At 37.3% G+C, this 21,821-nt stretch overlaps 2 protein-coding genes across 11 annotated transcripts in view; one reads left to right on the top strand and one right to left on the bottom strand.

Moving 5' to 3' along the window:
- The window catches only part of LOC139954802 (dyslexia-associated protein KIAA0319-like protein), a 71,354-nt gene extending 53,415 nt beyond the window's left edge, over nucleotides 1-17,939 (top strand). For 7 of the 8 annotated variants that reach the window (XM_071954742.1, XM_071954743.1, XM_071954740.1 and 4 more), the window contains 10 exons: nucleotides 141-292; nucleotides 804-942; nucleotides 2,102-2,172; nucleotides 2,762-2,841; nucleotides 4,486-4,610; nucleotides 5,262-5,384; nucleotides 6,393-6,483; nucleotides 7,071-7,165; nucleotides 9,145-9,186; nucleotides 11,456-17,939. In XM_071954742.1, the coding sequence (XP_071810843.1) occupies nucleotides 141-292; nucleotides 804-942; nucleotides 2,102-2,172; nucleotides 2,762-2,841; nucleotides 4,486-4,610; nucleotides 5,262-5,384; nucleotides 6,393-6,483; nucleotides 7,071-7,165; nucleotides 9,145-9,186; nucleotides 11,456-11,619 (1,082 nt within the window). In that variant the 3' untranslated portion in view covers nucleotides 11,620-17,939. The remainder of the gene's footprint in view (nucleotides 1-140; nucleotides 293-803; nucleotides 943-2,101; nucleotides 2,173-2,761; nucleotides 2,842-4,485; nucleotides 4,611-5,261; nucleotides 5,385-6,392; nucleotides 6,484-7,070; nucleotides 7,166-9,144; nucleotides 9,187-11,455) is intronic. The other variant, XM_071954741.1, reaches the window with a different exon arrangement.
- LOC139954801 (uncharacterized) overlaps nucleotides 17,156-21,821 on the bottom strand; it is a 63,251-nt gene continuing 58,585 nt past the window's right edge. For 2 of the 3 annotated variants that reach the window (XM_071954739.1, XM_071954737.1), the window contains exons 38-40: nucleotides 21,485-21,619; nucleotides 19,247-19,318; nucleotides 17,156-18,941 (exon numbers count right to left, since the gene is read on the bottom strand). In XM_071954739.1, the coding sequence (XP_071810840.1) occupies nucleotides 18,909-18,941; nucleotides 19,247-19,318; nucleotides 21,485-21,619 (240 nt within the window). In that variant the 3' untranslated portion in view covers nucleotides 17,156-18,908. The remainder of the gene's footprint in view (nucleotides 18,942-19,246; nucleotides 19,319-21,484; nucleotides 21,620-21,821) is intronic. The other variant, XM_071954738.1, reaches the window with a different exon arrangement.

Raw genomic sequence — 21,821 nt, 5'->3', positions numbered from 1 at the left:
TGCTAACAGTTTTGTTTTATTTTGATTTGTAGCTAGGACATAGCGCCATTTTATAGAGTTGCACGAAAGTCGTCAGATTGACAGACAGAAACGTTGCCATGGAGATGTAGCATGTTTTTTGTATGCTTTTCTTCATCCAGAAGTTAACATGGATCCTGTGGCTAACGCTGGTCGAGATATAACGATATCCTTGCCGACAGAGTATGTCGAGTTGGACGGATCTCTGTCCTCAGACGATAAAGGCATCGTCTCTTATTCCTGGACGAAGGATGAAAAAAGTCCTGCAGCCGGGGTAAGTTTGCGAGAGTGACAATTTGGTGGTAACAGAGATGGGTTAGGTGTGTGGTATCAGGGAAAGGAGTTAATGCTTTGGGGATCAGCTGCTGGGGTATGGTTCAATGAAGAGTATAATCCACTGTGAAAATGAGGGTGTTATTAAGAGGATATGTGAAGACCATGTGGTGGGGGTGGGGTTTTTTTTCGTTAAAAGTATCTAAGACCAGTTGTTTGGGTATTTTTGGCAGGTTTATTACTAAAGCTGAAAGCAGGAACTTGACGAGGTAAAACATTAGTTTGGTGAATTGTTTGTGGCGTGGGGGGTGTGGGGTAGAGTGAATTAGTCGCACCAACCCTTATCAGGTCTTTAGGGGTCAGGCATAAGAGAAATAATTGTGAATTTTTTTGCATCCCAACCATTGCCTGGCCCTTTGGGAACCTGTGTTAATAAAATCTGCAGGGATTAACAAAGTTAGGGTAATCTTCACTATAAAATCAAAGAGTTTTGCTGTTTGCTTTTTCTTTAGGTCATTCTTGATAATACCCAAAGTTCTGCCAGGCTGAAGATTGGCAGATTGGTCGTAGGGGTGTACGTGTTCAATCTTACAGTAGCGGACGCCAAAGGTCGGACCAGTTCAGATACAGCAACGGTCAGAGTTAAAGAAGGTATAAATTTCAATAAAAAACAATTTTGCAATAGGAAAAAGTTTTATTTGTGAAAAGAAAAGCCTGTGAACTCATAAGCCATGTGCTCTGCAGCACTGCTACTAATGCTCACCCCTACTATTGTGTCAAATTATGTGCCTAAACTGACAACAGCAGAGGTCAAAGGGCACTGCTGAATTATGAGACGAAATGGATTGCACTTCCTTTCCTTAAAGGGTTATTCCCGTCGGACACAATTTCGAACTTTGAACATTGGAAGAGTCAAATATTCTAGACGGGTTTAGCTGCAGACTCCATCTCAATAGCTCGTCCCTAACTCGATATACTGTCGATCGAATGTAAACCTCCCTTGACCGACTAGACTTTGAATTACTCCATGATGTTGGCTCACAGTAGGTGGGTCTGTGATGTCACAGTAGGTGGGTCTGTGATGTCACGGTCGGTGGGTCTGTGATGTCATTATGGTTGATGTGATGTCATCATGGTACATGTGATGTCATCATGTTAGCTTTACTTTATATTGTGTTATCTTCTCGTTGATGCATCCTTGAAAGCTGATTCATTTGGGATGTTTGCTTGCTGTCAAATTTCTCTGTATTTTGATATTTCATCAAACTGCAACAATTTTTCTAGAAATATTGTTTTCCATCTGTGGGGGTAAATGATTAACATATTGTAGAGAAAAACAGACATTTCCAGCTCAATTTCCATGGTGATATCATTGCACTCTACTGTTGCCAGACGCAATTACAAAATATCACCAAATGTAAAAAGAAAAATACAAAAAAATCTTTGGCAGATTTTCATAAATGCTAGAAAAATGTGGATTTCACCTTTCTTATTAAAGGGGTTTACAATACTATAAATCTACATTTGGCTCTGCTTCACCAAACAAATCTACCATAATCCATGGAATAGATCACAATTGGTCAAATGTGGCAAATGTTCTTCCAAAGCTGTAATTTCCTTTTTATAATATGGTTGAGATTTATTCTTCAAATATGGTTACCCTCATTTTCTGGTAACCCTAAGTTGCAAGAATTAGGTTTTTTTTTTGTGGTCGCTGTTTAAGTTCGAACATACCGATAAATTTGTTTTTAATTGTTTCTTATTTGTTAATTGTTTTAATTGTTTAAATGTTTCTAATTGCTTTTGACAGATCCTCATGCTAACGATTTGGTGGAGCTGCTGTTTGATAAAGATGTTTCTGCATTTAAGGAAAGTGAAAAGGTTTGTTTCTCAATTCTTGACCTCTCTCCTGCCCCTCCTCCCCCTGACTCTTCTACCCCCCTCCCCCCCCCCAAAAAAAAAAGAAGAAGAATCATGAGAGTATGTTATCTATTTTTAGAAGATGAATTTTAGGCAGAATTTTTAGTTTTGATCTGTTATAGTTCAAGAAAAAAAAGTGAGATGTGGGTGTTTGTTTTGTTCTTATACCTTTTCTTTTTTCAGGATGGTCAATCTTTTGACTGCTCCTTTAAGGTTAAAGGTTAAATCAATTCCTCAGTGGAAGCCTAAATGTAAATAGTTTATCAATTCTAATAACTCAGCCCATGTTTCGTTGAACTTCATATACAAGAGACAGTACCATTGGGTGACATTCCACACAATTTGTGGCTTGTAGTGTCATAATTGCATTTTAGGAAACTTTCCTTCCAGATATAATTTTTCTGGAGAGGTTACCAATGAATTGTGGCTTTGGTGTAATTTTGGTAATATGGTAAGGTTTTTTATTTGGTTTTGTTTTTGCCAGGGAATTGTTTTCTGTATTTAAAAATAGTGGCCCTAACATTGATTTAATTCTTTTGGCTTTATACAGAAAGGTCTGGTCTCATTTCTGGAGTCAGTAGTCGAGGGCGAAGTTATCTTGCAGGAGATCTCACACACTAGCTCAGGAAGGTAAGGCTCACTCTACCTAAAGGAAAGTAAAGTAACCATTAACCGCAGGGAGGTAAGGCTCCCTTAATACCTAAAGGGATTAAGTAACCGCTACCTCAGGAAGGTAAGGCTTACTACTACCTAAAGGAAAGTAAAGTAACCATTACCTCAGGGAGGCAAGGCTCCCTTAATACCTAAAGGGATTAAGTAACAGCTACCTCAGGGAGGTAAGGCTTACTACTACCTAAAGGAAGGTTAAGGAACCATTAACCTCAGGGAGGTAAGGATCCTTTAATACCTAAAGGGATTAAGTAACCGCTACCTCAGGGAGGTAAGGCTTACTACTAATTAAAGGAAGGTAAGGTTTGCTACTACCTAAAGGAAGGTAAGGTTTACTCCTATCTAAAGGAAGTTAAAGTAACCATTAACCGCAGGGAGGTAAGGCTCCCTTAATACTTAAAGGGATTAAGTGACCGCTACCTCAGGGAGAATAAGGCTTACTACTACCTAAAGGAAGGTAAGGTTTGCTACTACCTAAAGGAAGGTACATAAACCATCAACCTCAGGGAGGTAAGGCTCCCTTCATACCTAAAGGGATTAAGTAACCGCTGCCTTAGGGAGGTAAGGCTTACTACTACCTAAATGAAAGTAAGGATTACTACTACTACCTAAAGGAAAGTAAAGTAACCATTAACCTCAAGGAGGTAAGGCTCCCTTAATACCTAAAGGGATTAAGTAACTGCTACCTCAGGGAGGTAAGGCATACTACTACCTAACGGAAGGTAAGGTTTACTACTACCTAAAGGAAGGTAAAGTAACCATTAACCGCAGGGAGGTAAGGATCCTTTAATACCTAAAGGGATAAAGTAACCGCTTCCTCAGGGAAGTAAGGCTTACTACTACCTAAAGGAAGGTAAGGTTTACTACTACCTAAAGGAAGGTAAAGTAACCATTAACCGCAGGGAGGTAAGGATCCTTTAATACCTAAAGGGATAAAGTAACCGCTTCCTCAGGGAAGTAAGGCTTACTACTACCTAAAGGAAGGTAAGGTTTACTACTACCTAAAGGAAGGTAAAGTAACCATTAACCGCAGGGAGGTAAGGATCCTTTAATACCTAAAGGGATAAAGTAACCGCTTCCTCAGGGAAGTAAGGCTTACTACTACCTAAAGGAAGGTAAGGTTTACTTCTACCTAAAGGAAGGTAAAGTAACCATTAACCGCAGGGAGGTAAGGATCCCTTAACACCTAAAGAGGTTAAGTTACCACTAACTCAGGGAGGTAAGGCTTATGACTACCTAATGGAAGGTAATGGTTAGACATCATTTCAATTAGGTAGAGTAATTAATACACTAGGAAGATAAGAGGTAACCGATGTATCAAGAATATAGAGTATTAACTTGCTGCACAAAACACTTAAATGCAAGAATATAAATGTAACCTCCCACTCTGAAACTCTCCAAGGTAGGTAGAGTTACATGTTAAAGACACTACTACCTCTGGTGACCTAATAAAACCTGCTTCAATTTGTCAGGACCAGTAGCAAGCAGACCCTGGTATGTATTCACTAACTCAGGAAGGTGTAGTAAAGCTACTGCACACTTGAAGAAGAGTTAACGTCTGGTAAGCTAACCGTTAAAATTTGTTCTCTTCGTTTCTTTGGACAGACTCCTCGTGATTTTCTATGCCACCAACTCCAGTGATGGTGGGAAGCCCATCGGTGGGCCCACGGTCCTCAAGATGCTGAAGGACAGTTCCTACAAGATGCAGCCGATTAGCTACGATACCGTAGGTAAGGAATATTGTAGCCCTGGTAATCCATGTTAATACCATAGGTAAACACCATAGTACTGTAGGTAAGCGTTATTTATAACACAGGTAAACAGTAATGTAGGTAAGAGTTATTAATAACATAGGTGAACATCGTAGTAATGTAGTTAATAGTTATTAATGACTTAAGGAACATAGTAATGTAGGTAAGAGTTATTAATAACATAGGTAAACATCATAGTAATGTAGTTAAGAGTTATTAATAACATAGGTAAACATCATAGTAATGTAGTTAAAAGTTATTAATAACATAGGTAAACATCATATTATTAATATTGTAGACTGCATTGTAAACAAAAAATTTGAAATGTTTATATTTGAAATTTTCATTCCTGTGATCTCTGTGAATGGCCCAATTTGTTGGCTAAAGCATCAATATCATGATTGTGTGTGTGATTATTTTACTTCACAAGAGAATGAGAATGGTTCTTTTGGACATTCTAGATGGAATGCCTAATTATGAGCATCAAATAATTCATCCAAGGAAGAGTAAAATCATAGAGGGATATTAAACATGTCAGTGAAGGGAACTTTAATTATTTTTGTTCGCTTTATATTAAAACATATTTGGTAAAGAGAATGCTCATGTATTAAAACCTGGTTTCTCCATCAGTGTGTCAGAAGAACTGTTCCAATCACGGAACCTGTAACAAGTACTCCAGGAAGTGTGTCTGCGAGACGTTCTGGATGGAGAATTTCTTCAGGGTACAACTCGGAGACGGAGAGAGTAACTGCGGTACGTAACGGCGACCTTTGACCCATTATACAAGATATGAGGATACATTAACAAGGATCTTGGTGGTGGTATTTCTTGAGAGGGAGGATAGCTTGTGCTGTTTGTGGTTGACCTTTGACCTGTTTAAACCAGCAGACTTTTAACAACTATTGCTATTATGTTGATTGTTGAGGATGAATACTGATACAGAGATGCCAACCAGTACGATTTTATTGTATTTAGCACTATAAAACAAGTGAAATATGATAATGCGATATTGCCTCTTGAAAATACGTTTTTTTATATTTTTTTTAAAGGAAGCGGAATCGCATAGAAACATGTACAAGTAACCCCACAAACCCCGACAAACACGTTGAACAACGAGCCTACATGGGCGGGAAATACACGGAATCGGCAGCTTTACAATTTTCTCATTAAATGTTAATGAAAATGCAAACATTTTACCTGCCCGTTCTTACCAGTAAAACATATTTCTGACATTTTACTGGCCTGGGGCCAACGGGCCAATGGTAGTGTCAAGTTTTCGTGAAAATCTGATTTTTCTTTCCAAAATCTGATTTTTAGGATATTCAGTCGGTTTTTTTGTGTCAAGAGGTTGGCATCTCTGCAGATATGAAATGATGACCTCTGACCCCTTATGCCCCATGTTACTACCATCCATCTATTTTGGTTTTTTTTGTCCCGTGTTATTTTTAGGGATTATCGTGTCCTGATTAAACCTCGCTTCTGTGCCTTTTCATTCCTGTTTTTTTTTTCATCTTAACAACAATAAACAACATTACACAGTCGATCGGTCACCAACCTTTGACCTTTAAGCGAGAGATCATGGTTAGTATCTGTTCCCTTTGCGAGGGAGTGGAGATACTGACTCGACCTAACACCGTCCCTTCAAGGTTACAGTCTCAATGTAAGCGACTGGGGGGTGGAGAGTGGGTCAAGTCGTTCGGTTTTCGTGCCCTGGGCTCTATCTAGGCTGACTTTTCATGGTTACGGTTTCTTTTCTTTCAGACTGGAGTATTCTATACGTGATCATCATTGCATTTTTTTCTACGATGTTAGCGGGGCTGCTCATATGGCTGTTGACATGTTGCTTTAACAGGTAAGAGAAAGATAAAACAAGAAACAACAATTATTCACATTAGTTAAACTTTAATCATTATCAAGACCTGCTAGGGATTTTCATCCAAAGAGCATGACATTCCTGATTCATAAGATATGATTCAGTAGTTGGCTTTCATAGGGTCTTCTTGTGTGTAAAATTGATGTCACTCATTTTGTAGAAAGTTTGGGACACTAATTCATAAGTACAGTCGATTTCTGTACTTCTAATATTAATTCACAGTGTCAGTATTGGCATTGGTATTCCTCCTCCTTCCTGTACATTATTTAAACTTATATCTTTTTGATTTCTTGGAAACAAAGTTTTCAATATTCAGTGGTAGGATGAGAGGTGCAAACAGGTAACCAAAATTTATATTTGTATCTGCAGTTGCTTAAAATATGATAGGAAGGTTATTGTTTTTAGCCTTTTGTCTGTTACAGCAATTCACAATTATGGCAGATTTCATGCTTTGAATCTATGAAGGACATTCCAGCTTTGTTTTCTTAGCCCAGACAACTAAAACAGCAACTTTCCAAGAGAAATTAAGGAAACTAACATTTCTATTGTTTTCCCTCTCCTGAAAGAAAACGCAAGAAGTCTAAACGAAAACATCAGTATAGTTTACTAACAGATGACTTAGAGGGGCACGATGCAATGGAACTTCTACCTAAAGCTAATGGTGAGTTATTAGTGAAACTACACTGACTACAAGTGAGTTATTAGTAAAACTACTCTGAAAGAACAATGATTATGCAAGAAAACTACAATCAGAAACTAATGGTGAGTTATTAGTAAAACAACACTGACTACAAGTGAGTTATTATTAAAACTACACTGACTACAAGTGAGTTATTGTTAAAACTACACTGACTACAAGTGAGTTATTAGTAAAACTACTCTGACAGAGCAATGATTATGCAAGAAAACTACAATCAGAAACTAATGGTGAGTTATTAGTAAAACAACACTGTCTACAAGTGAGTTATTATTAAAACTACACTGACTACAAGTGAGTTATTGTTAAAACTACACTGACTACAAGTGAGTTATTAGTAAAACTACTCTGAAAGAACAATGATTATGCAAGAAAACTACAATCAGAAACTAATGGTGAGTTATTAGTAAAACAACACTGACTACAAGTGAGTTATTATTAAAACTACACTGACTACAAGTGAGTTATTGTTAAAACTACACTGACTACAAGTGAGTTATTAGTAAAACTACTCTGACAGAGCAATGATTATGCAAGAAAACTACAATCAGAAACTAATGGTGAGTTATTAGTAAAACAACACTGTCTACAAGTGAGTTATTATTAAAACTACACTGACTACAAGTGAGTTATTGTTAAAACTACACTGACTACAAGTGAGTTATTAGTAAAACTACTCTGAAAGAACAATGATTATGCAAGAAAACTACAATCAGAAACTAATGGTGAGTTATTAGTAAAACAACACTGTCTACAAGTGAGTTATTATTAAAACTACACTGACTACAAGTGAGTTATTGTTAAAACTACACTGACTACAAGTGAGTTATTAGTAAAACTACTCTGACAGAGCAATGATTATGCAAGAAAACTACAGTCAGAAACTAATGGTGAGTTATTAGTAAAACAACACTGACTACAAGTGAGTTATTAGTAAACCTACTCTGAAAGAACAATGATTATGCAAGAAAACTACAGTCAGAAACTAATGGTGAGTTATTAGTAAAACAACACTGACTACAAGTGAGTTATTAGTAAAACTACAATGACTACAAGTGAGTTATTAGTAAAACTACTCTGACAGAACAATGATTATGCAAGAAAACTACAGTCAGAAACTAATGGTGAGTTATTAGTAAAACAACACTGACTACAAGTGAGTTATTAGTAAACCTACTCTGAAAGAACAATGATTATGCAAGAAAACTACAGTCAGAAACTAATGGTGAGTTATTAGTAAGACTACACTGACTACAAGTGAGTTATTAGTATAACTACACTGAAAGTGAGTTATTAGTAAACTACACTGACTACAAGTGAGTTATTAGTAAAACTACACTGAAAGTGAGTTATTTGTAAACTGCACTGACTACAAGTGAGTTATTAGTAAAACTACACTGACTACAAGTAAAAGTGAGTTATTGGTAAAGCTACACTGAAAGAACATCCATGATAAACATATATGCCCTCATTCTAACAGCAGCAAAGTTATCGACAAATCTACAATAGAAAGGATCATATCATGTAAAACTTGCAGACTGTGCTAAGTTTTCAGGTAAACTATGCCGTATACACAATATACAGACACACAGTCTGAAGGTGTAAGATGTTGGGAAAAGTGAGCTCCTTGCATCGCTTCAGAAACTCAGATCTTATCAACAACTTAACCTCGATTTATTGGATAATTTATTGAAGCAAAACATCCGAAGTGTGGAATCTTACTTTGTGGAAAGTATCAGTCTTTTACGTAAATTACGGCTTTCTCTAACACTTGCATGCATAAGGGTTGAAATGGGTTGAAAGGGTTGAAAAAATACTGAAATTTCCGGGTTTTTTTGGTCATTTTTTTTTCATCTCTTCATTATTCATCTCTTCATTATTCTTCTCAATTTACTGTTCTCTCTCCACTATTTTATACCTACCTCCCACATTCACACGGACAGGTAATGTACTGGACAAGCTGACAGATATTGACCCCTCACAAGGTGACCACTTTAACATCTCACCATCACCTCACCTCCCCCCCCTTGCAACCCCTCCCCCTTTTGAATGTGCTCTGCAGTTTGTAAAAACTTTGAATGTCATTTGCTAATGTTTGACGTCCATCCAATTTTCTCCCAATTTTCTTTTCGTGTCATGTTTCATGAATATGCAATAGCATCACTCCCTGCCACATGAATATTCAATAGCATCACTCCCTGCTACATGAATATGCAATAGCATCACTCCCTGCCACATGATTATGCAGTAGCATTACTCCCTGACACATGAATATGCAATAGCATCACTCCCTGCCACATGAATATGCAATAGCATCACTCCCTGCTACATGAATATGCAATAGCATCACTCCCTGCCATTTTCTACAGCTGAGCATTCTCTGCGACTATAATTGCTTTTTAAATTCCCCCTCCCATCCCCCTCCCACCCCCTCCCATCCCCTCCCCCTCCCATCCCCCTCCCCATCTTGTCCTTCCTCTGCTCAAAGTTGTCCTCCATCGCCTTTTTAGTTCAAAATGTTTGGTTCCAGTAATTTAGCGTTACCGTCCTGCATCTGGCACGACCTACTTGGCGGAGGAATATATCTCCCAGCATTTCAAATAACAGGATTTTGAAGCAAATCTAAGCATCTTGATAATTACAAAATCCTATGACTACACCGAAATTTGTCACCTGTCTGGGTTTCTCGCAAGCTCTAAACATGGTGCATGACCAGACGCAAATGTCACCTTGTATCTCCTCTTAAGTCGTCGATGTGTCTTCTATTTTGATTTCATATCTGTGGCCACCCTACTTATGACCTTTGTTGAAGAATCCTCTCCCCCCCCCCCTTTCTTCAAAACAATTCTAGTTACTGTTTTACACTGTGGACCCTAGAAAAGGGTAATAACCTCGAGTTACTGAAACAAAAAGTTGTATGCAAGTGTAACATAGATATTGTAATGGTGCACTTTAACACACTTTAAAAGGTCATCACTTTATTGCCCCTAACTAGCTAAGAGCATGATGAACATTGCAAATGGTTTTTCAATAGTACTTTGGTGAAGGCTTCTTACCCTCAGGAAGTCCCTAGCCAAATATTCCCCCAGACATCCATCAGTCTTTGAAAGGAAAAAGGATCTCTCGGTGAATGAGATTTTGAAATTTTGAAATACAATGTGTTTTTCAAAATGAATATTGGTGACCATTCTTTGACTCTCTAGCCTGTTTGCCATCAATACTGATGCCATTCATAAGTGGGCGAAAGTGGGAAAGTTTAATCAAGTATATTAAACTATTCTGTCTTTGAGATTCCTAGCAAGTGCAGAATTGATTCATGTGACTTGAAAACCTACCTGCTCCCTCGTTTGATGTTTCATTTTCTGCTGTTCTCTAGCTCATCTCTGTTTTATATTAAAACAAATCTATAAATGTGTCTTGTTTTTCCATCTTTGGTGTACGTCTGTCAGATATTTACCCTGATTTGAATCAAAAGGCATCTTGTCTTGCAGCACTAATTGACCAATGTGATCTTTCAATTCTACACATCCTCCTCTCTCTTCATTACTTCCCTCACTGTCACCTCCATGAATCCCTCCCCCCCCTCTTCAATCCCATCACCTCCCCCCTCCCATCTTTTTGCCATTTTTTTTTCTCTGTGGGATTTATTACAACCCTACTGTTGTTCTTATATCTTGATATTCCCTGTGAAAGTTTGCAGTTTAGCTTTGTGTACCAGCCTGCTGTGTCCACCTCGCATTTCCTATTATTACTGATTATGAATTTTTACCTCAGTGCAGTTGTAGCCTTATAGTGCTAGAAGTCGGGGGGCTTGAAGAATGTTTTTATCTCTATTGCAGATAAACTGAAAATGCAGGTTTTTCAGTTGAATCTTGTGTTAATGTATAGTTACAAAAACCACTACAGCGGCAAAGGTTTGAAACCATCAAGAAAGCTTTAATAGGGCGCCCTCTTTTGTGGATGAGGGGAAGAAGGGTGGGGGGGGAAGGGGAGGCTCTGGATAAAATCCAACTATCAATATTAATGGTGAATCAAGTTGATCCTTTTTTTTTCCTTCTAACCGATTCGATCGTTCGTTTCCTATAAATTTGTTTAATTTATTATTATTATTATTTATTATAATTTATTATAATTTTTTTATTTATTTATTATTAATTTATTAATTATTATAATTTATTAATTTTATAATTTATTATTAATTATACTTTATTTATGATTATTTTGTTATAAGTTATTATTATTATTAATTTGCAGGCAAACAGAACAGTAGCATAATGGTGTCGGCCTCGGGAGAGGACACGGACGACGAAATAACCGTCTACGAACACAGAAAGAGACGGACCCGGTCGGAGAAGAAACCTCTGAACGGCCACGTCAAGAGAAGTAAACGGTATCCAGGAAGAAACGAGAGATTGTAGGCCAAACTCGGGAGATGACGATGATAATAATTCTATATCTCAGCCCGAAAAAGAGTCGTAAATCTCGATATCGTCCAAGGAAGGAGAAAAACGGGGTGAGAGGTTTCCGACGAAGTACAGGAATCTGCCCGGTACGGAATCGTCTTGGAGAGTCGACTGAAAGCGGACAGACAATGATTGGTAGACTTTCTCCGGCTTTGGAGTGTTGCTCTAACAGCTTCACTGATTTTCATAGCTGCGTGCCAACCCTCAGCCTCCTTCTGTCGAGTGCGGCTGTCTGAAACTTGATGTCGTCACTCCCGACTCACTTATTCTTTCCGAGGCTTCTGGATACGTTTTTGTAATCTAAACCATGTCGGGGTGGATGTGGCTGCGTTCACCAAGAAGATGTAAAATTTATACTTTATTTAAAAACAATATATCTTATTGTTACATTGATTCAGTGTCTCTGTCCTCTTGGTACCTCTTGGTACCCCTTACATGCCCCCTGGTCCTGTCAGTGCCTGTTGGTACCCTGATCAGTACTTGTTTGGGGCAAGAAATCATAAGTGGCACAGTTGTAAGAACATAAATACTTTCGTTAGCTCTTCATATGTTTCTTTGTGTGGCAGCAAAGAAAGGCACCCATTCAAATGGAACATTAATTCTTGTCACAGCAGCAGATGCCATTTTTTCAGAATTTTACCCAACATGTTACAATTTTGTTTAATATTCCCCATCAAAAGCCAAATTTTTCTGAACACTTTCCGTCCAGTCTTTGATAACGTCGATGCCTCAGAAAGTCTGCTCACAGACCTACCCCCTCAGAAATACTCGTCACCTGAGTGTCATATGACTACTGAGGCCTGGAATTTCTATAGGGGGATATAAATAAGCTGCTCTTTACATCTGTGTGAGTGCGTCTGTGCATGACATGGCACGAAATGTATCTCTATGCGATGAAAGAGCAATTCCTGACAAAATATTGAAAAAAGATACATTTTGCTTTGAACAGAATGTGGAGATATCAGTCTCAATCATTCCAGTAAAGTTAAGGGACTTCTTACAATAGTCAGTTTACTATAATAAAGGTTTTTCAGTAAGCCTTTAATACCTGTTAAGTTCTGCTGGTATTATAGAGTAGTTGCATTGACTCGTCCCTCACAGATTTGTACTCAAACTTGTGCTGACGCCATCTTTAAAAGTTAGGATGGAAAATAGTGCAAGGGTACATAGTTGTACTCATCCTTACAGCATTGGTTAGGTTAATTGTATATACTCATACCATGTGGCATTTTACCTCATATCTATACTGTTTGTTCTCGTAGTCAAGCTGTTGTACTAGCACTCAGGCTGTTGTACTCGTACTCATGCTGTTGTACTCTTACTCACGCTTGTGAAATGAGGAATAACCTTAAAACATTTGAAAAGGTGAAATAGTACTAGCCGTTGCATTCATATTGTGAGGCACAAAATTGTCTGTATTGGAGTGTATGTGTTATAAATCACTGTAAAAAGAATGACCAAATTGTTGTAATAACACATTGATCCTCAATTTAGTAGCTTGAAGGGTGCATGCACTTATGTGTGAATATTACAACTGTATTGAAGTAAACAAAATGAAAAAAGCAACTGAATTGATGTAACCCTTAGTTACCATTAAATGTGTGAATATTGCATCTCTTGGTCAAACTACCAACGCAATATGTAGCTTTGATGACCGAGAATGGGGAACTAGATCAAAAAGAAACTACTTTCTCCTTTTTACTTGAAAAGAAAGGCATACGAACTGACAAGCCAAGTTATATGCTTTCCTTTTTTTGTTTGTTATATGCTGTTAGGCTAACAATAACAAGTGGTTAGAATGTACACAAGCTTGTTAGCCTATACCGTTAAACCAATTGACAGTGAGTAGCATTCGTCAATTTTAATCATGCTGCATGACATTTGACACCATTTCCATATTCACATCTCTTTTCTTGATTCAATCTTATTCTAGCAGAAAAATTGCAGTATGAGAAATCATATACAAAAAAGTTTGATATCAAATATATATTTGCTTACTAGCTTTGAAATGCATTCATATACTCATGCTAGCTGGAGGGATCATTATTCATAGAGAGATTCATACCAGTCTTTATTGTTAGCTTATGCTGTGATAAATTGGTTCCTAGACCCAGGGATGGGGCCGGGGAGGGGGAGGGTTGTTGAGCGGGAGTTGGGTTTACCTGTATTTAGAGGACATTCCATTGCTTAGTCAGAAAATGGGAGAGTTTATTAGACCGAGTAAGTGCAAAGGAGAGTACAGAGATAATTGGTTCATGATTTTATGTTGTTTTTTTTGGCAAAAGGCATTGTTTATATATTAAGAAAAAAATATGGAGGCTTAGATTAATATTGGATAGGTGCTATCCGACCAAAGTCTAATTAATATTGGATAGGTGCTAGCTATCCACCCTACTCATAAAAATTAAACCTTGAAATTTTTTAATTTTGCTTTCATGATTTTCAATTTTATATCTACATTTCTTTTGCCTTGGGGTGGGGGAGGGTAGGCAAGGGTGTGGGGGCAAAAGAGGTGTGTGAAAATCAATGAAAAACTGGACCTATTCAGTAACAATGAGTGAATTCCTTGTTAAGTAAATGTATATATTTATTCCAAAAGGCAAATTTTGCAATATCTTTTTTTTTCACATTCTTTCCTTCTTTTTGAGTCACTTTCAAAATATTCTTATCAATTGTTTTCAACTATCTTCTTCTTTTTATTCCAGTAACTTTGGTGTTTGATGTCCATTTCATAATCGCAGAACACCTAAGTTAAGATTATATATAAAGAAATGAAAAAAATGGTGTTAAACAATAGCTGTATTAATAAGGAGAGATGTGTTGAACATTTAATAATCTTTCCAAAGTGGTTGACATCTCACAGATTTTCTTTATCACAGATTTTACAGATATTACAGACTTTCTTTTATATCATGTTAGTTGGCTGATAATCTTTTGTGTGGTAATGGGATCAGGTGTGGGGTTAAAATTTAAAGGTGTTTTCATAAACTGTTTATTAAAAATAATAAAACCTTTTTAAACCAAAAATCCTGGTTTATGATGCCACTTAAGATTTGTGAAAATTCAAAGAAGTGCATAGCTATTCGAATGGTAATTTCAACCACAATAATTTCATTACAGAGAGATCTAACCTGAGCCAATGTGCATATTTAACAAGTAAAATGGCACAGAAGTTGATTAATTGCCAGTTAATAGCTGCACATTCCTTGTGTGCGGTGAAAATCATGGAAAACTGAATCTTTAAAGCTAGACTGGCAGTCAGTTAATTAACTATTTTAACAAATGTAAAAATATATAAAGTAATCTTGTGTTAACCTGTGGTCTGCCTAAGAGACACAATAAAATATGCCAAGTTTAAATTCAAAATCTTGTTTCATTAATAATGAATGTCAGAGTACTGTAACATATAAGCCAATTTTACAACTCAATTCTTAGTTAATCCGTCTTTGTTGATATATTTTGCAATCTAGTAATACTGTCTTTCATTTCAGTAAGTTTGATAGCAACCATTTATCATTGTATAGTTGATGAGAGGGCAAATCTTGCTCAATTTTGCATTTAAGAAACTTGCACCGTTTTTTTTAAACTGAATTTAGAGAATCAATTTTCTTTCACACCACTAGAATCACCCAACTACAACTCGCTTCATAAAAAGAAAAATTCTCATTTAATTTATTTACTAGCCCGGTCAAAACATACAGAATGGTTCAACTTACATAACTCAGTCAGAGATGAGCATCCTGTCACCAGGGGAACATGCAAGGTCAAAGATCAGAAAGGTCAACTCAATTCTTTGAAACTATTTTTGCTGCTTTTATCTTTGAAAATGCTTCCAAATGTGAAATGCTACTGTTACAGTCTGTATCCTAATAACGTAATATTTGAAGTTTTCGAGTTTGAGTCACTCCAAGATTAATGTATGTTTTCCACTTACAGAGTTGTTGACAATTTATAATCATGGGCGTTAAATATGAATGTATAAGAGACTGACTTCGATATAAAGCCAATGAGGCTTCTTCGCGAGTTCCTGCTGCAGGATTTAAAATGCATACATACATACACGCATACATACATCTGTTCCCCTTAGAGGGGAATCGTGATACACACCTGACGATGATCACACAGTCATTCTCGATGCAAGGGGACTGGGGTTGAGAGCGGATCAGTCGTTCGGTTGTTTGGTTTTTCGTGCCCAGGTTCTTTCCTGTGTAACTTTTCTTAAAAAGTATTGCTATCTGTATCCTGTTTTTTTTTAAATTATTATTTCGAAAAAAATCCATGTAAGACTGATTTAGGTACTATTCTGGTGCAATCTAATATTAACTGGTGTCAGAAGTGGGATATGTTTTAAAATGTGTATGTATATATTTGGAAGTCACTAGGATGTGACTTAACAAGTGAAAAAGTTAGGTTTTCATAAACAGAGCAAAGATTATTTGTAAGCTATTTTTAATTGAGAAAGGAGAAATAAATATGAGAAGAACAAAAACTAAAAGCCATTCATTGTTTTTGTCATACGGTGTTAGCATCACAGATGTACAATCTGTTTTAGGTTACCATTTATCGGAATCGTCTCTGCCAAAAGAAAATCCTCCCGGTTGTCCTGCCGGCAAACTAAATTGTTTGATTTTCTGAAGCTCTGTGTTGTACAACGTGTGCTACATTGTTGATGTAAGTACTAACAATAATGGAGCTAATTGACGATATTGGTAGGTATGTCATTTAGAGACATACTGACAAATATCGTGTCCCACTTTTCAACAACAGAAGTTTTGTAACACTAGATCTTGTTCACCAATATCCTGAGCTGCTATAACCAAGGTAGCATTTCCCATTTAATTAATTAGGCAGGTGTATTTGGGGTTGCACCACATATATGTGGGACAGTGGGAGGGAGGCAGGCGCGAAGCAAGGAATTTGCAAAGGGAGAGGCGAAGCTTGTAGGCAAACTATGAAATCTTAGACCCACCATGGGTTGGCGTAAAGCGTAGAAGAAAATTTTGACCAAAGATGCCTCCAGGATCGCTGGAAATGGCACTTCCCAGGCCTTGTAAATTGCACCAACTTTTTTTTATTTTGAAATTTCTAGCGATATAAAAGTAAAATATGCTCAAGGTTTCCCCCTTTGTGCCCCCCCCTCGGCTACGCGCCTGGGGGAGGGGTCGGGTCTGATAGGAACACTCATCTAGACAGCATAAGTATGGGAAGGGAGAATCATACTGGTGAAATTAATTAAAATAAGGATCGTCTTTCATATTTATAATGTGGTGTTGGGGAATTTAAGCTGTTGGGGTGAATCAGGGTTATTTTGTAAGGGGTCAATGGGGTATTTGTGATGGGGTATTGGGTGGTCTACAGTCTCCTGCCTTTACTCCCTACCATCCCCTGGCTCACTTGCTGCTCGAGTTACAGGGCCGAGTTGAGCTTTCCAACAATATCTTGGCAGCTTTTGAATAAGCCCTTATTTTCAGAAAAGGGAGAGTAAGAAGTCTCAAGTGTGCTTGTTACTAAACACAGCATTTTTTATTCAACCAAAAAACCCATACAAAGAGAGTATAATAATAAGACTGGTAGTACTAAATCTGGAATAAAATCCTAAATATACAGATTTAGCTTATAACGTTTAAAAATAGCTTGTCTAATTTATGCAAATTCATTAGTTTTAACAAAAACAAAAAACCCAATAGGAAATATCTAAAAGCTACCTTACATCATCAAACACTGATATTTAAAGTGTATAAAAAATAGTACTTTTAACCATAAATACATGAAAATATATTAATATCTGAGAATGTGCAATTTTTTGGATGACAATAGTTTTAAAACTGAGTAGCATTTACTTCTCTCAACTGCAAAATGGTACAATTTCTCCCATTTCTCATGAATGTGAATTTAATAAAAATAACATTAAAAAAATATATAAAAGTACACAGCGAGATGACATTCTTCAGCACCAACTTTTTGAGATTAAAAAAATAGTTAAAAAGACAGAGTTAAAATATTATTTATTTTATTAGTTAACGTTTCTTTATGTTTGCAACACTTTCTGAGTTAACATTTTAAAAAGCACAGAGATTTAGGATCAAACAGCTGATGTTGACAAGTGTTGTACTATAAAAACAATGGTTACCATGGTTACAAATGGTTACCAAAGACCAAGTGTCTTTGTAACAGGGCAGAAAACTCCACAATTTAGTGAAATTTACCTTCCTTTTGCAATTTCTTTCGCAATTATCCTAGTAAGTCACTCAATGGAAATTTTCTTCGAAGCAGCAGCAAAAATATTCATGCAAGCACAAACAATCTCGGGTTACAATGGATCACACTTGAAATGTTATTCATGTTTCTGTGTGTTAATTTATATCCTACCATGTCTCATGCAACTGCCATGCGAGTTAAAAGACAGCCTACATCTAACACAGGTGCAATACCTAATGACCTGTAGATGTGCTGTCAGTGAAGTGCTGGAAAGATACAATGGATCACACTTGAAATGTTATTCATGTTTCTGTGTGTTAATTTATATCCTACCATGTCTCATGCAACTGCCATGCGAGTTAAAAGACAGCCTACATCTAACACAGGTGCAATACCTAATGACCTGTAGATGTGCTGTCAGTGAAGTGCTGGAAAGATACAATGGATCACACTTTAAATGTTATTCATGTTTCTGTGTGTTAATTTATATCCTACCATGTCTCATGCAACTGCCATGCGAGTTAAAAGACAGCCTACATCTAACACAGGTGCAATACCTAATGACCTGTAGATGTGCTGTCAGTGAAGTGCTGGAAAGATACAATGGATCACACTTTAAATGTTATTCATGTTTCTGTGTGTTAATTTATATCCTACCATGTCTCATGCAACTGCCATGCGAGTTAAAAGACAGCCTACATCTAACACAGGTGCAATACCTAATGACCCGTACATGTGCTGTCACTGAAGTGCTGGAAAGACACATATTGCCTGCATATCATGAATATCGCTGTGTGACCGTCATATGCCAATACCTGCATCTTTCCTATATATCCCGATAAAAACTATTAATATAAAACCATTTAACATCTGAATATTCATTTTCTAGTCGTATACAGCTCGATGGGGAAGGCACATTCCCAAAACTGTCTTGGTTGGAGGAGGTAGCCTACTGGATGGAGGTGACATTTTGCTGGAGGTGGTACTGGTCAGAATTAATTAATTAATTAATTAATTAATTAATGGTCATTTGTTGCCTTGTCTTTCTAGTAGAAAGAATTCCTCAGTCTCTCTTGCAACTGAAAATGAAAAAAGGAAATAATTTAATAAGGATGATTAGTAACTGGAACATTTTCACATTTTGTGTTAGCAACTGAATACTGAATAATAACTATGCATTTAATGAATATGCATTTGTGAATAAACATTTGAAGAATAGCATTTAATGAATATGCAGTAATGAATATGCATGAGGAAGTTACAAACTTGACTGGGCGAACCTACTTCTATGGAAATACTTTCACGGTCGAATGTGAGGCGAAAGATTCTAATTACGAATTGTAAGAATAATTTGATTACGATCCTTAAGATGTTTTGGACTCACCAGAGCTTCCTCCTGTCCTGTGGCAACATACGGGGTGGCGAAACTCGACGTAGGTTGCTGGTCTTGACCAGGCTGGAGGGAAAGAAGGACAAACAAAAAATTAACAAGTTGTAAATAAATCATTACTGGAGCAGATGCAAAGACAAGGACAGACACATGCATAAAAATGTAAGTAATATATTTGGAATTCATGAGAATATGAAATTAAAGGAAACAGTTGGATATATATTGAAGAAGTTGAGACTGTGGGGGTGGGGGGGATGTAATAATGGTTTATAAGAGTAGTGGGTGAGTGGGAGGCGGGGGTAGGTGCGATGAAGAAAACTGAAGAATTGCATGGTAATCTCGGTTAGAAGTATAGTTTGTTGTACATGTAATGGGTTCAGGAGCTATGAGTGTGGTCCTATATGGTGGTGAAGAGGGAGGCGGGTGGGGAAGAGGGAGGCAGAAGGGAGGGAGGAATGAAAGGTGTTTGGCGACCTATATGTAGAGTGAGGTACATGTGGTCCCCATGTCAGCATAAGAGTGATCTGGAAACTTTTTCTTATTTATTCGGTGTGTGGTAAAAGTGGACACACATATCACTCATAGGGCAATAAGTGCAACCACTGCCCACCTCACTGCCCTACCCACCCCTCCCCCGATGAATGTGTTTTTTTTGTGGATGCATGCATTATTAGTATTAGGTAGTGTGAAGGACTTGATATAGAAAAGTTCTAGCTGGAAGCAGAACCTTTTTAGATTCTTGTGAATTAACTGTTGCTAACCAATATTGGGTGGTTTCAAAGTTGTGAAAGGCAGTGGAACAGGTTTGATTCAAATGCCAAATACTGCCACCAAGAATTCTTGACAATTATTTGATATCGCTAGAAGAGTTTTACTACAAGCTTGTACATTCCCTTTTTTCCTTGTCACTAGATTGCATACGACCACAACTTCAGAAATTAGCATATTTCATCGTTATATAACAACTCTTTCTGGAACTCTAGCTTTTTGCAGCATGTGCAAAAATTGAAATTGCCTTAAAAGTGAATCCGTTCCAATCAGAACTTTCCATTTGTGGTGCAATGAATAAAATGCAGACAAACCGAAATGTAATAAACTGGTGGGGGTTCTTCATGAGTTGGTGCATGAGGGATAATATCTGTGCCTGCAGCAGGTGCCTGATGTGCAGATGGTACATTAATAGTTTCCCTTTGCTAAACGAGGTAAACGAGAAACATGTTAACCTAATCGAAAGGCTCTTACTGTTAGCCTACTGTTATAGCACATGATGTATTGTTGATACATCAGGCGATGGTTAGGCCTGCTGGCCTACCATAGTGATGTAAATGCACATGATGTATTGATACATCAGGTGATGGTTAGGCCTGCTGGCCTACCATAGTGATGTAAATGCACATGATGTATTGATACATCAGGTGATGGTTAGGCCTATTAGCCTACCATAGCGATGTAAATGCACTTGATGTATTGATACATCAGGCGTTGGTTAAGCCTGTTAGTGTACCAGATAGACAAATTAACTGATGAGTCTGTTAATCTAACAAACATAAACAAGTTGGTGGATTAGGCCTGTTAACCATAGACATTTTAGCTGATGAGTCTGTTAACCTAACATATAGATTTACAGGTTGTTGGGCTAGGCTTGTTAGCCTACCACATCAATGGATATGGTTGGCCTGTTGGTCTACAATAGTGATAAGTCTGTTATAAACCTTACATATAGGTATATGAGATGGTGGGTTGGCTTGTTAGCCTACCAGATCCACTGATGTGGTAGGCCAGTTGGTCCAAAGTAATTAAGATACATGAATTGGTGGTTTAGGCCTGTTAATACACCTTGTAGAGATATCTATGAGATATTCACTGGGTTAAGTCCACTACAAATACAACACAAAATGTTCCACATATGAAAAGTTAAATAATATCAATTTATATCAATCAATCATCATGGCCAGGGATGAGCCTGGGGTAAAAAAAATATCACGTCCGTGCAAAAATTGCGGTATAGGCTTCAGTTTGCATATGCTACAGTGTGTTAGGATAGTAGTTTTTGTCCCCGAGGTAGAAAAGAAATCACGGATATTCCGCGAATTCACTGAAAAGAGCTCATGCCTGATTTACACTTGCTACACTTGCCACAAGTGGCAACAGATTCAAAAGTCCCTCTGACAATAAAATGAATTTGAAAGCCTGATATTAAATAAATTGATATCAAGTATTTATGTAACTCACGGCAGGATAGCTAGCTGGTGCTGGATACTGGCCATGTGCTGGTGGGTGCCCAGCCATTGGATTGTCAAAGCCATGGTTGACATGATACAACTCTGGCTCCCTCTCAATATGTCTGTGCCGACGACTATCTAATTCCTGTTTCCAAGCGAGAGAGAGAAAAAAAAGAGTCTGTAATGACGGGCCGCAAGTTTTCCTAGGAATTTCCTGATCGTGTATTAACCTATGCTGATTATTTTCAGTAATATTTTATACCGAGCTATGCGGTAAAATATTACACAAAATTCATAGATACAATTTTGTTGCTCAGATACTTTGCATAAAGCATGTTAAACAAACA

Source organism: Apostichopus japonicus, chromosome 17 (assembly GCF_037975245.1).
Source record: "Apostichopus japonicus isolate 1M-3 chromosome 17, ASM3797524v1, whole genome shotgun sequence".
Lineage (NCBI taxonomy): Eukaryota > Metazoa > Echinodermata > Holothuroidea > Aspidochirotida > Stichopodidae > Apostichopus > Apostichopus japonicus.
Note: the sequence above shows the minus strand (reverse complement) of the source record. Positions and strands in the feature narration are given on the sequence as shown.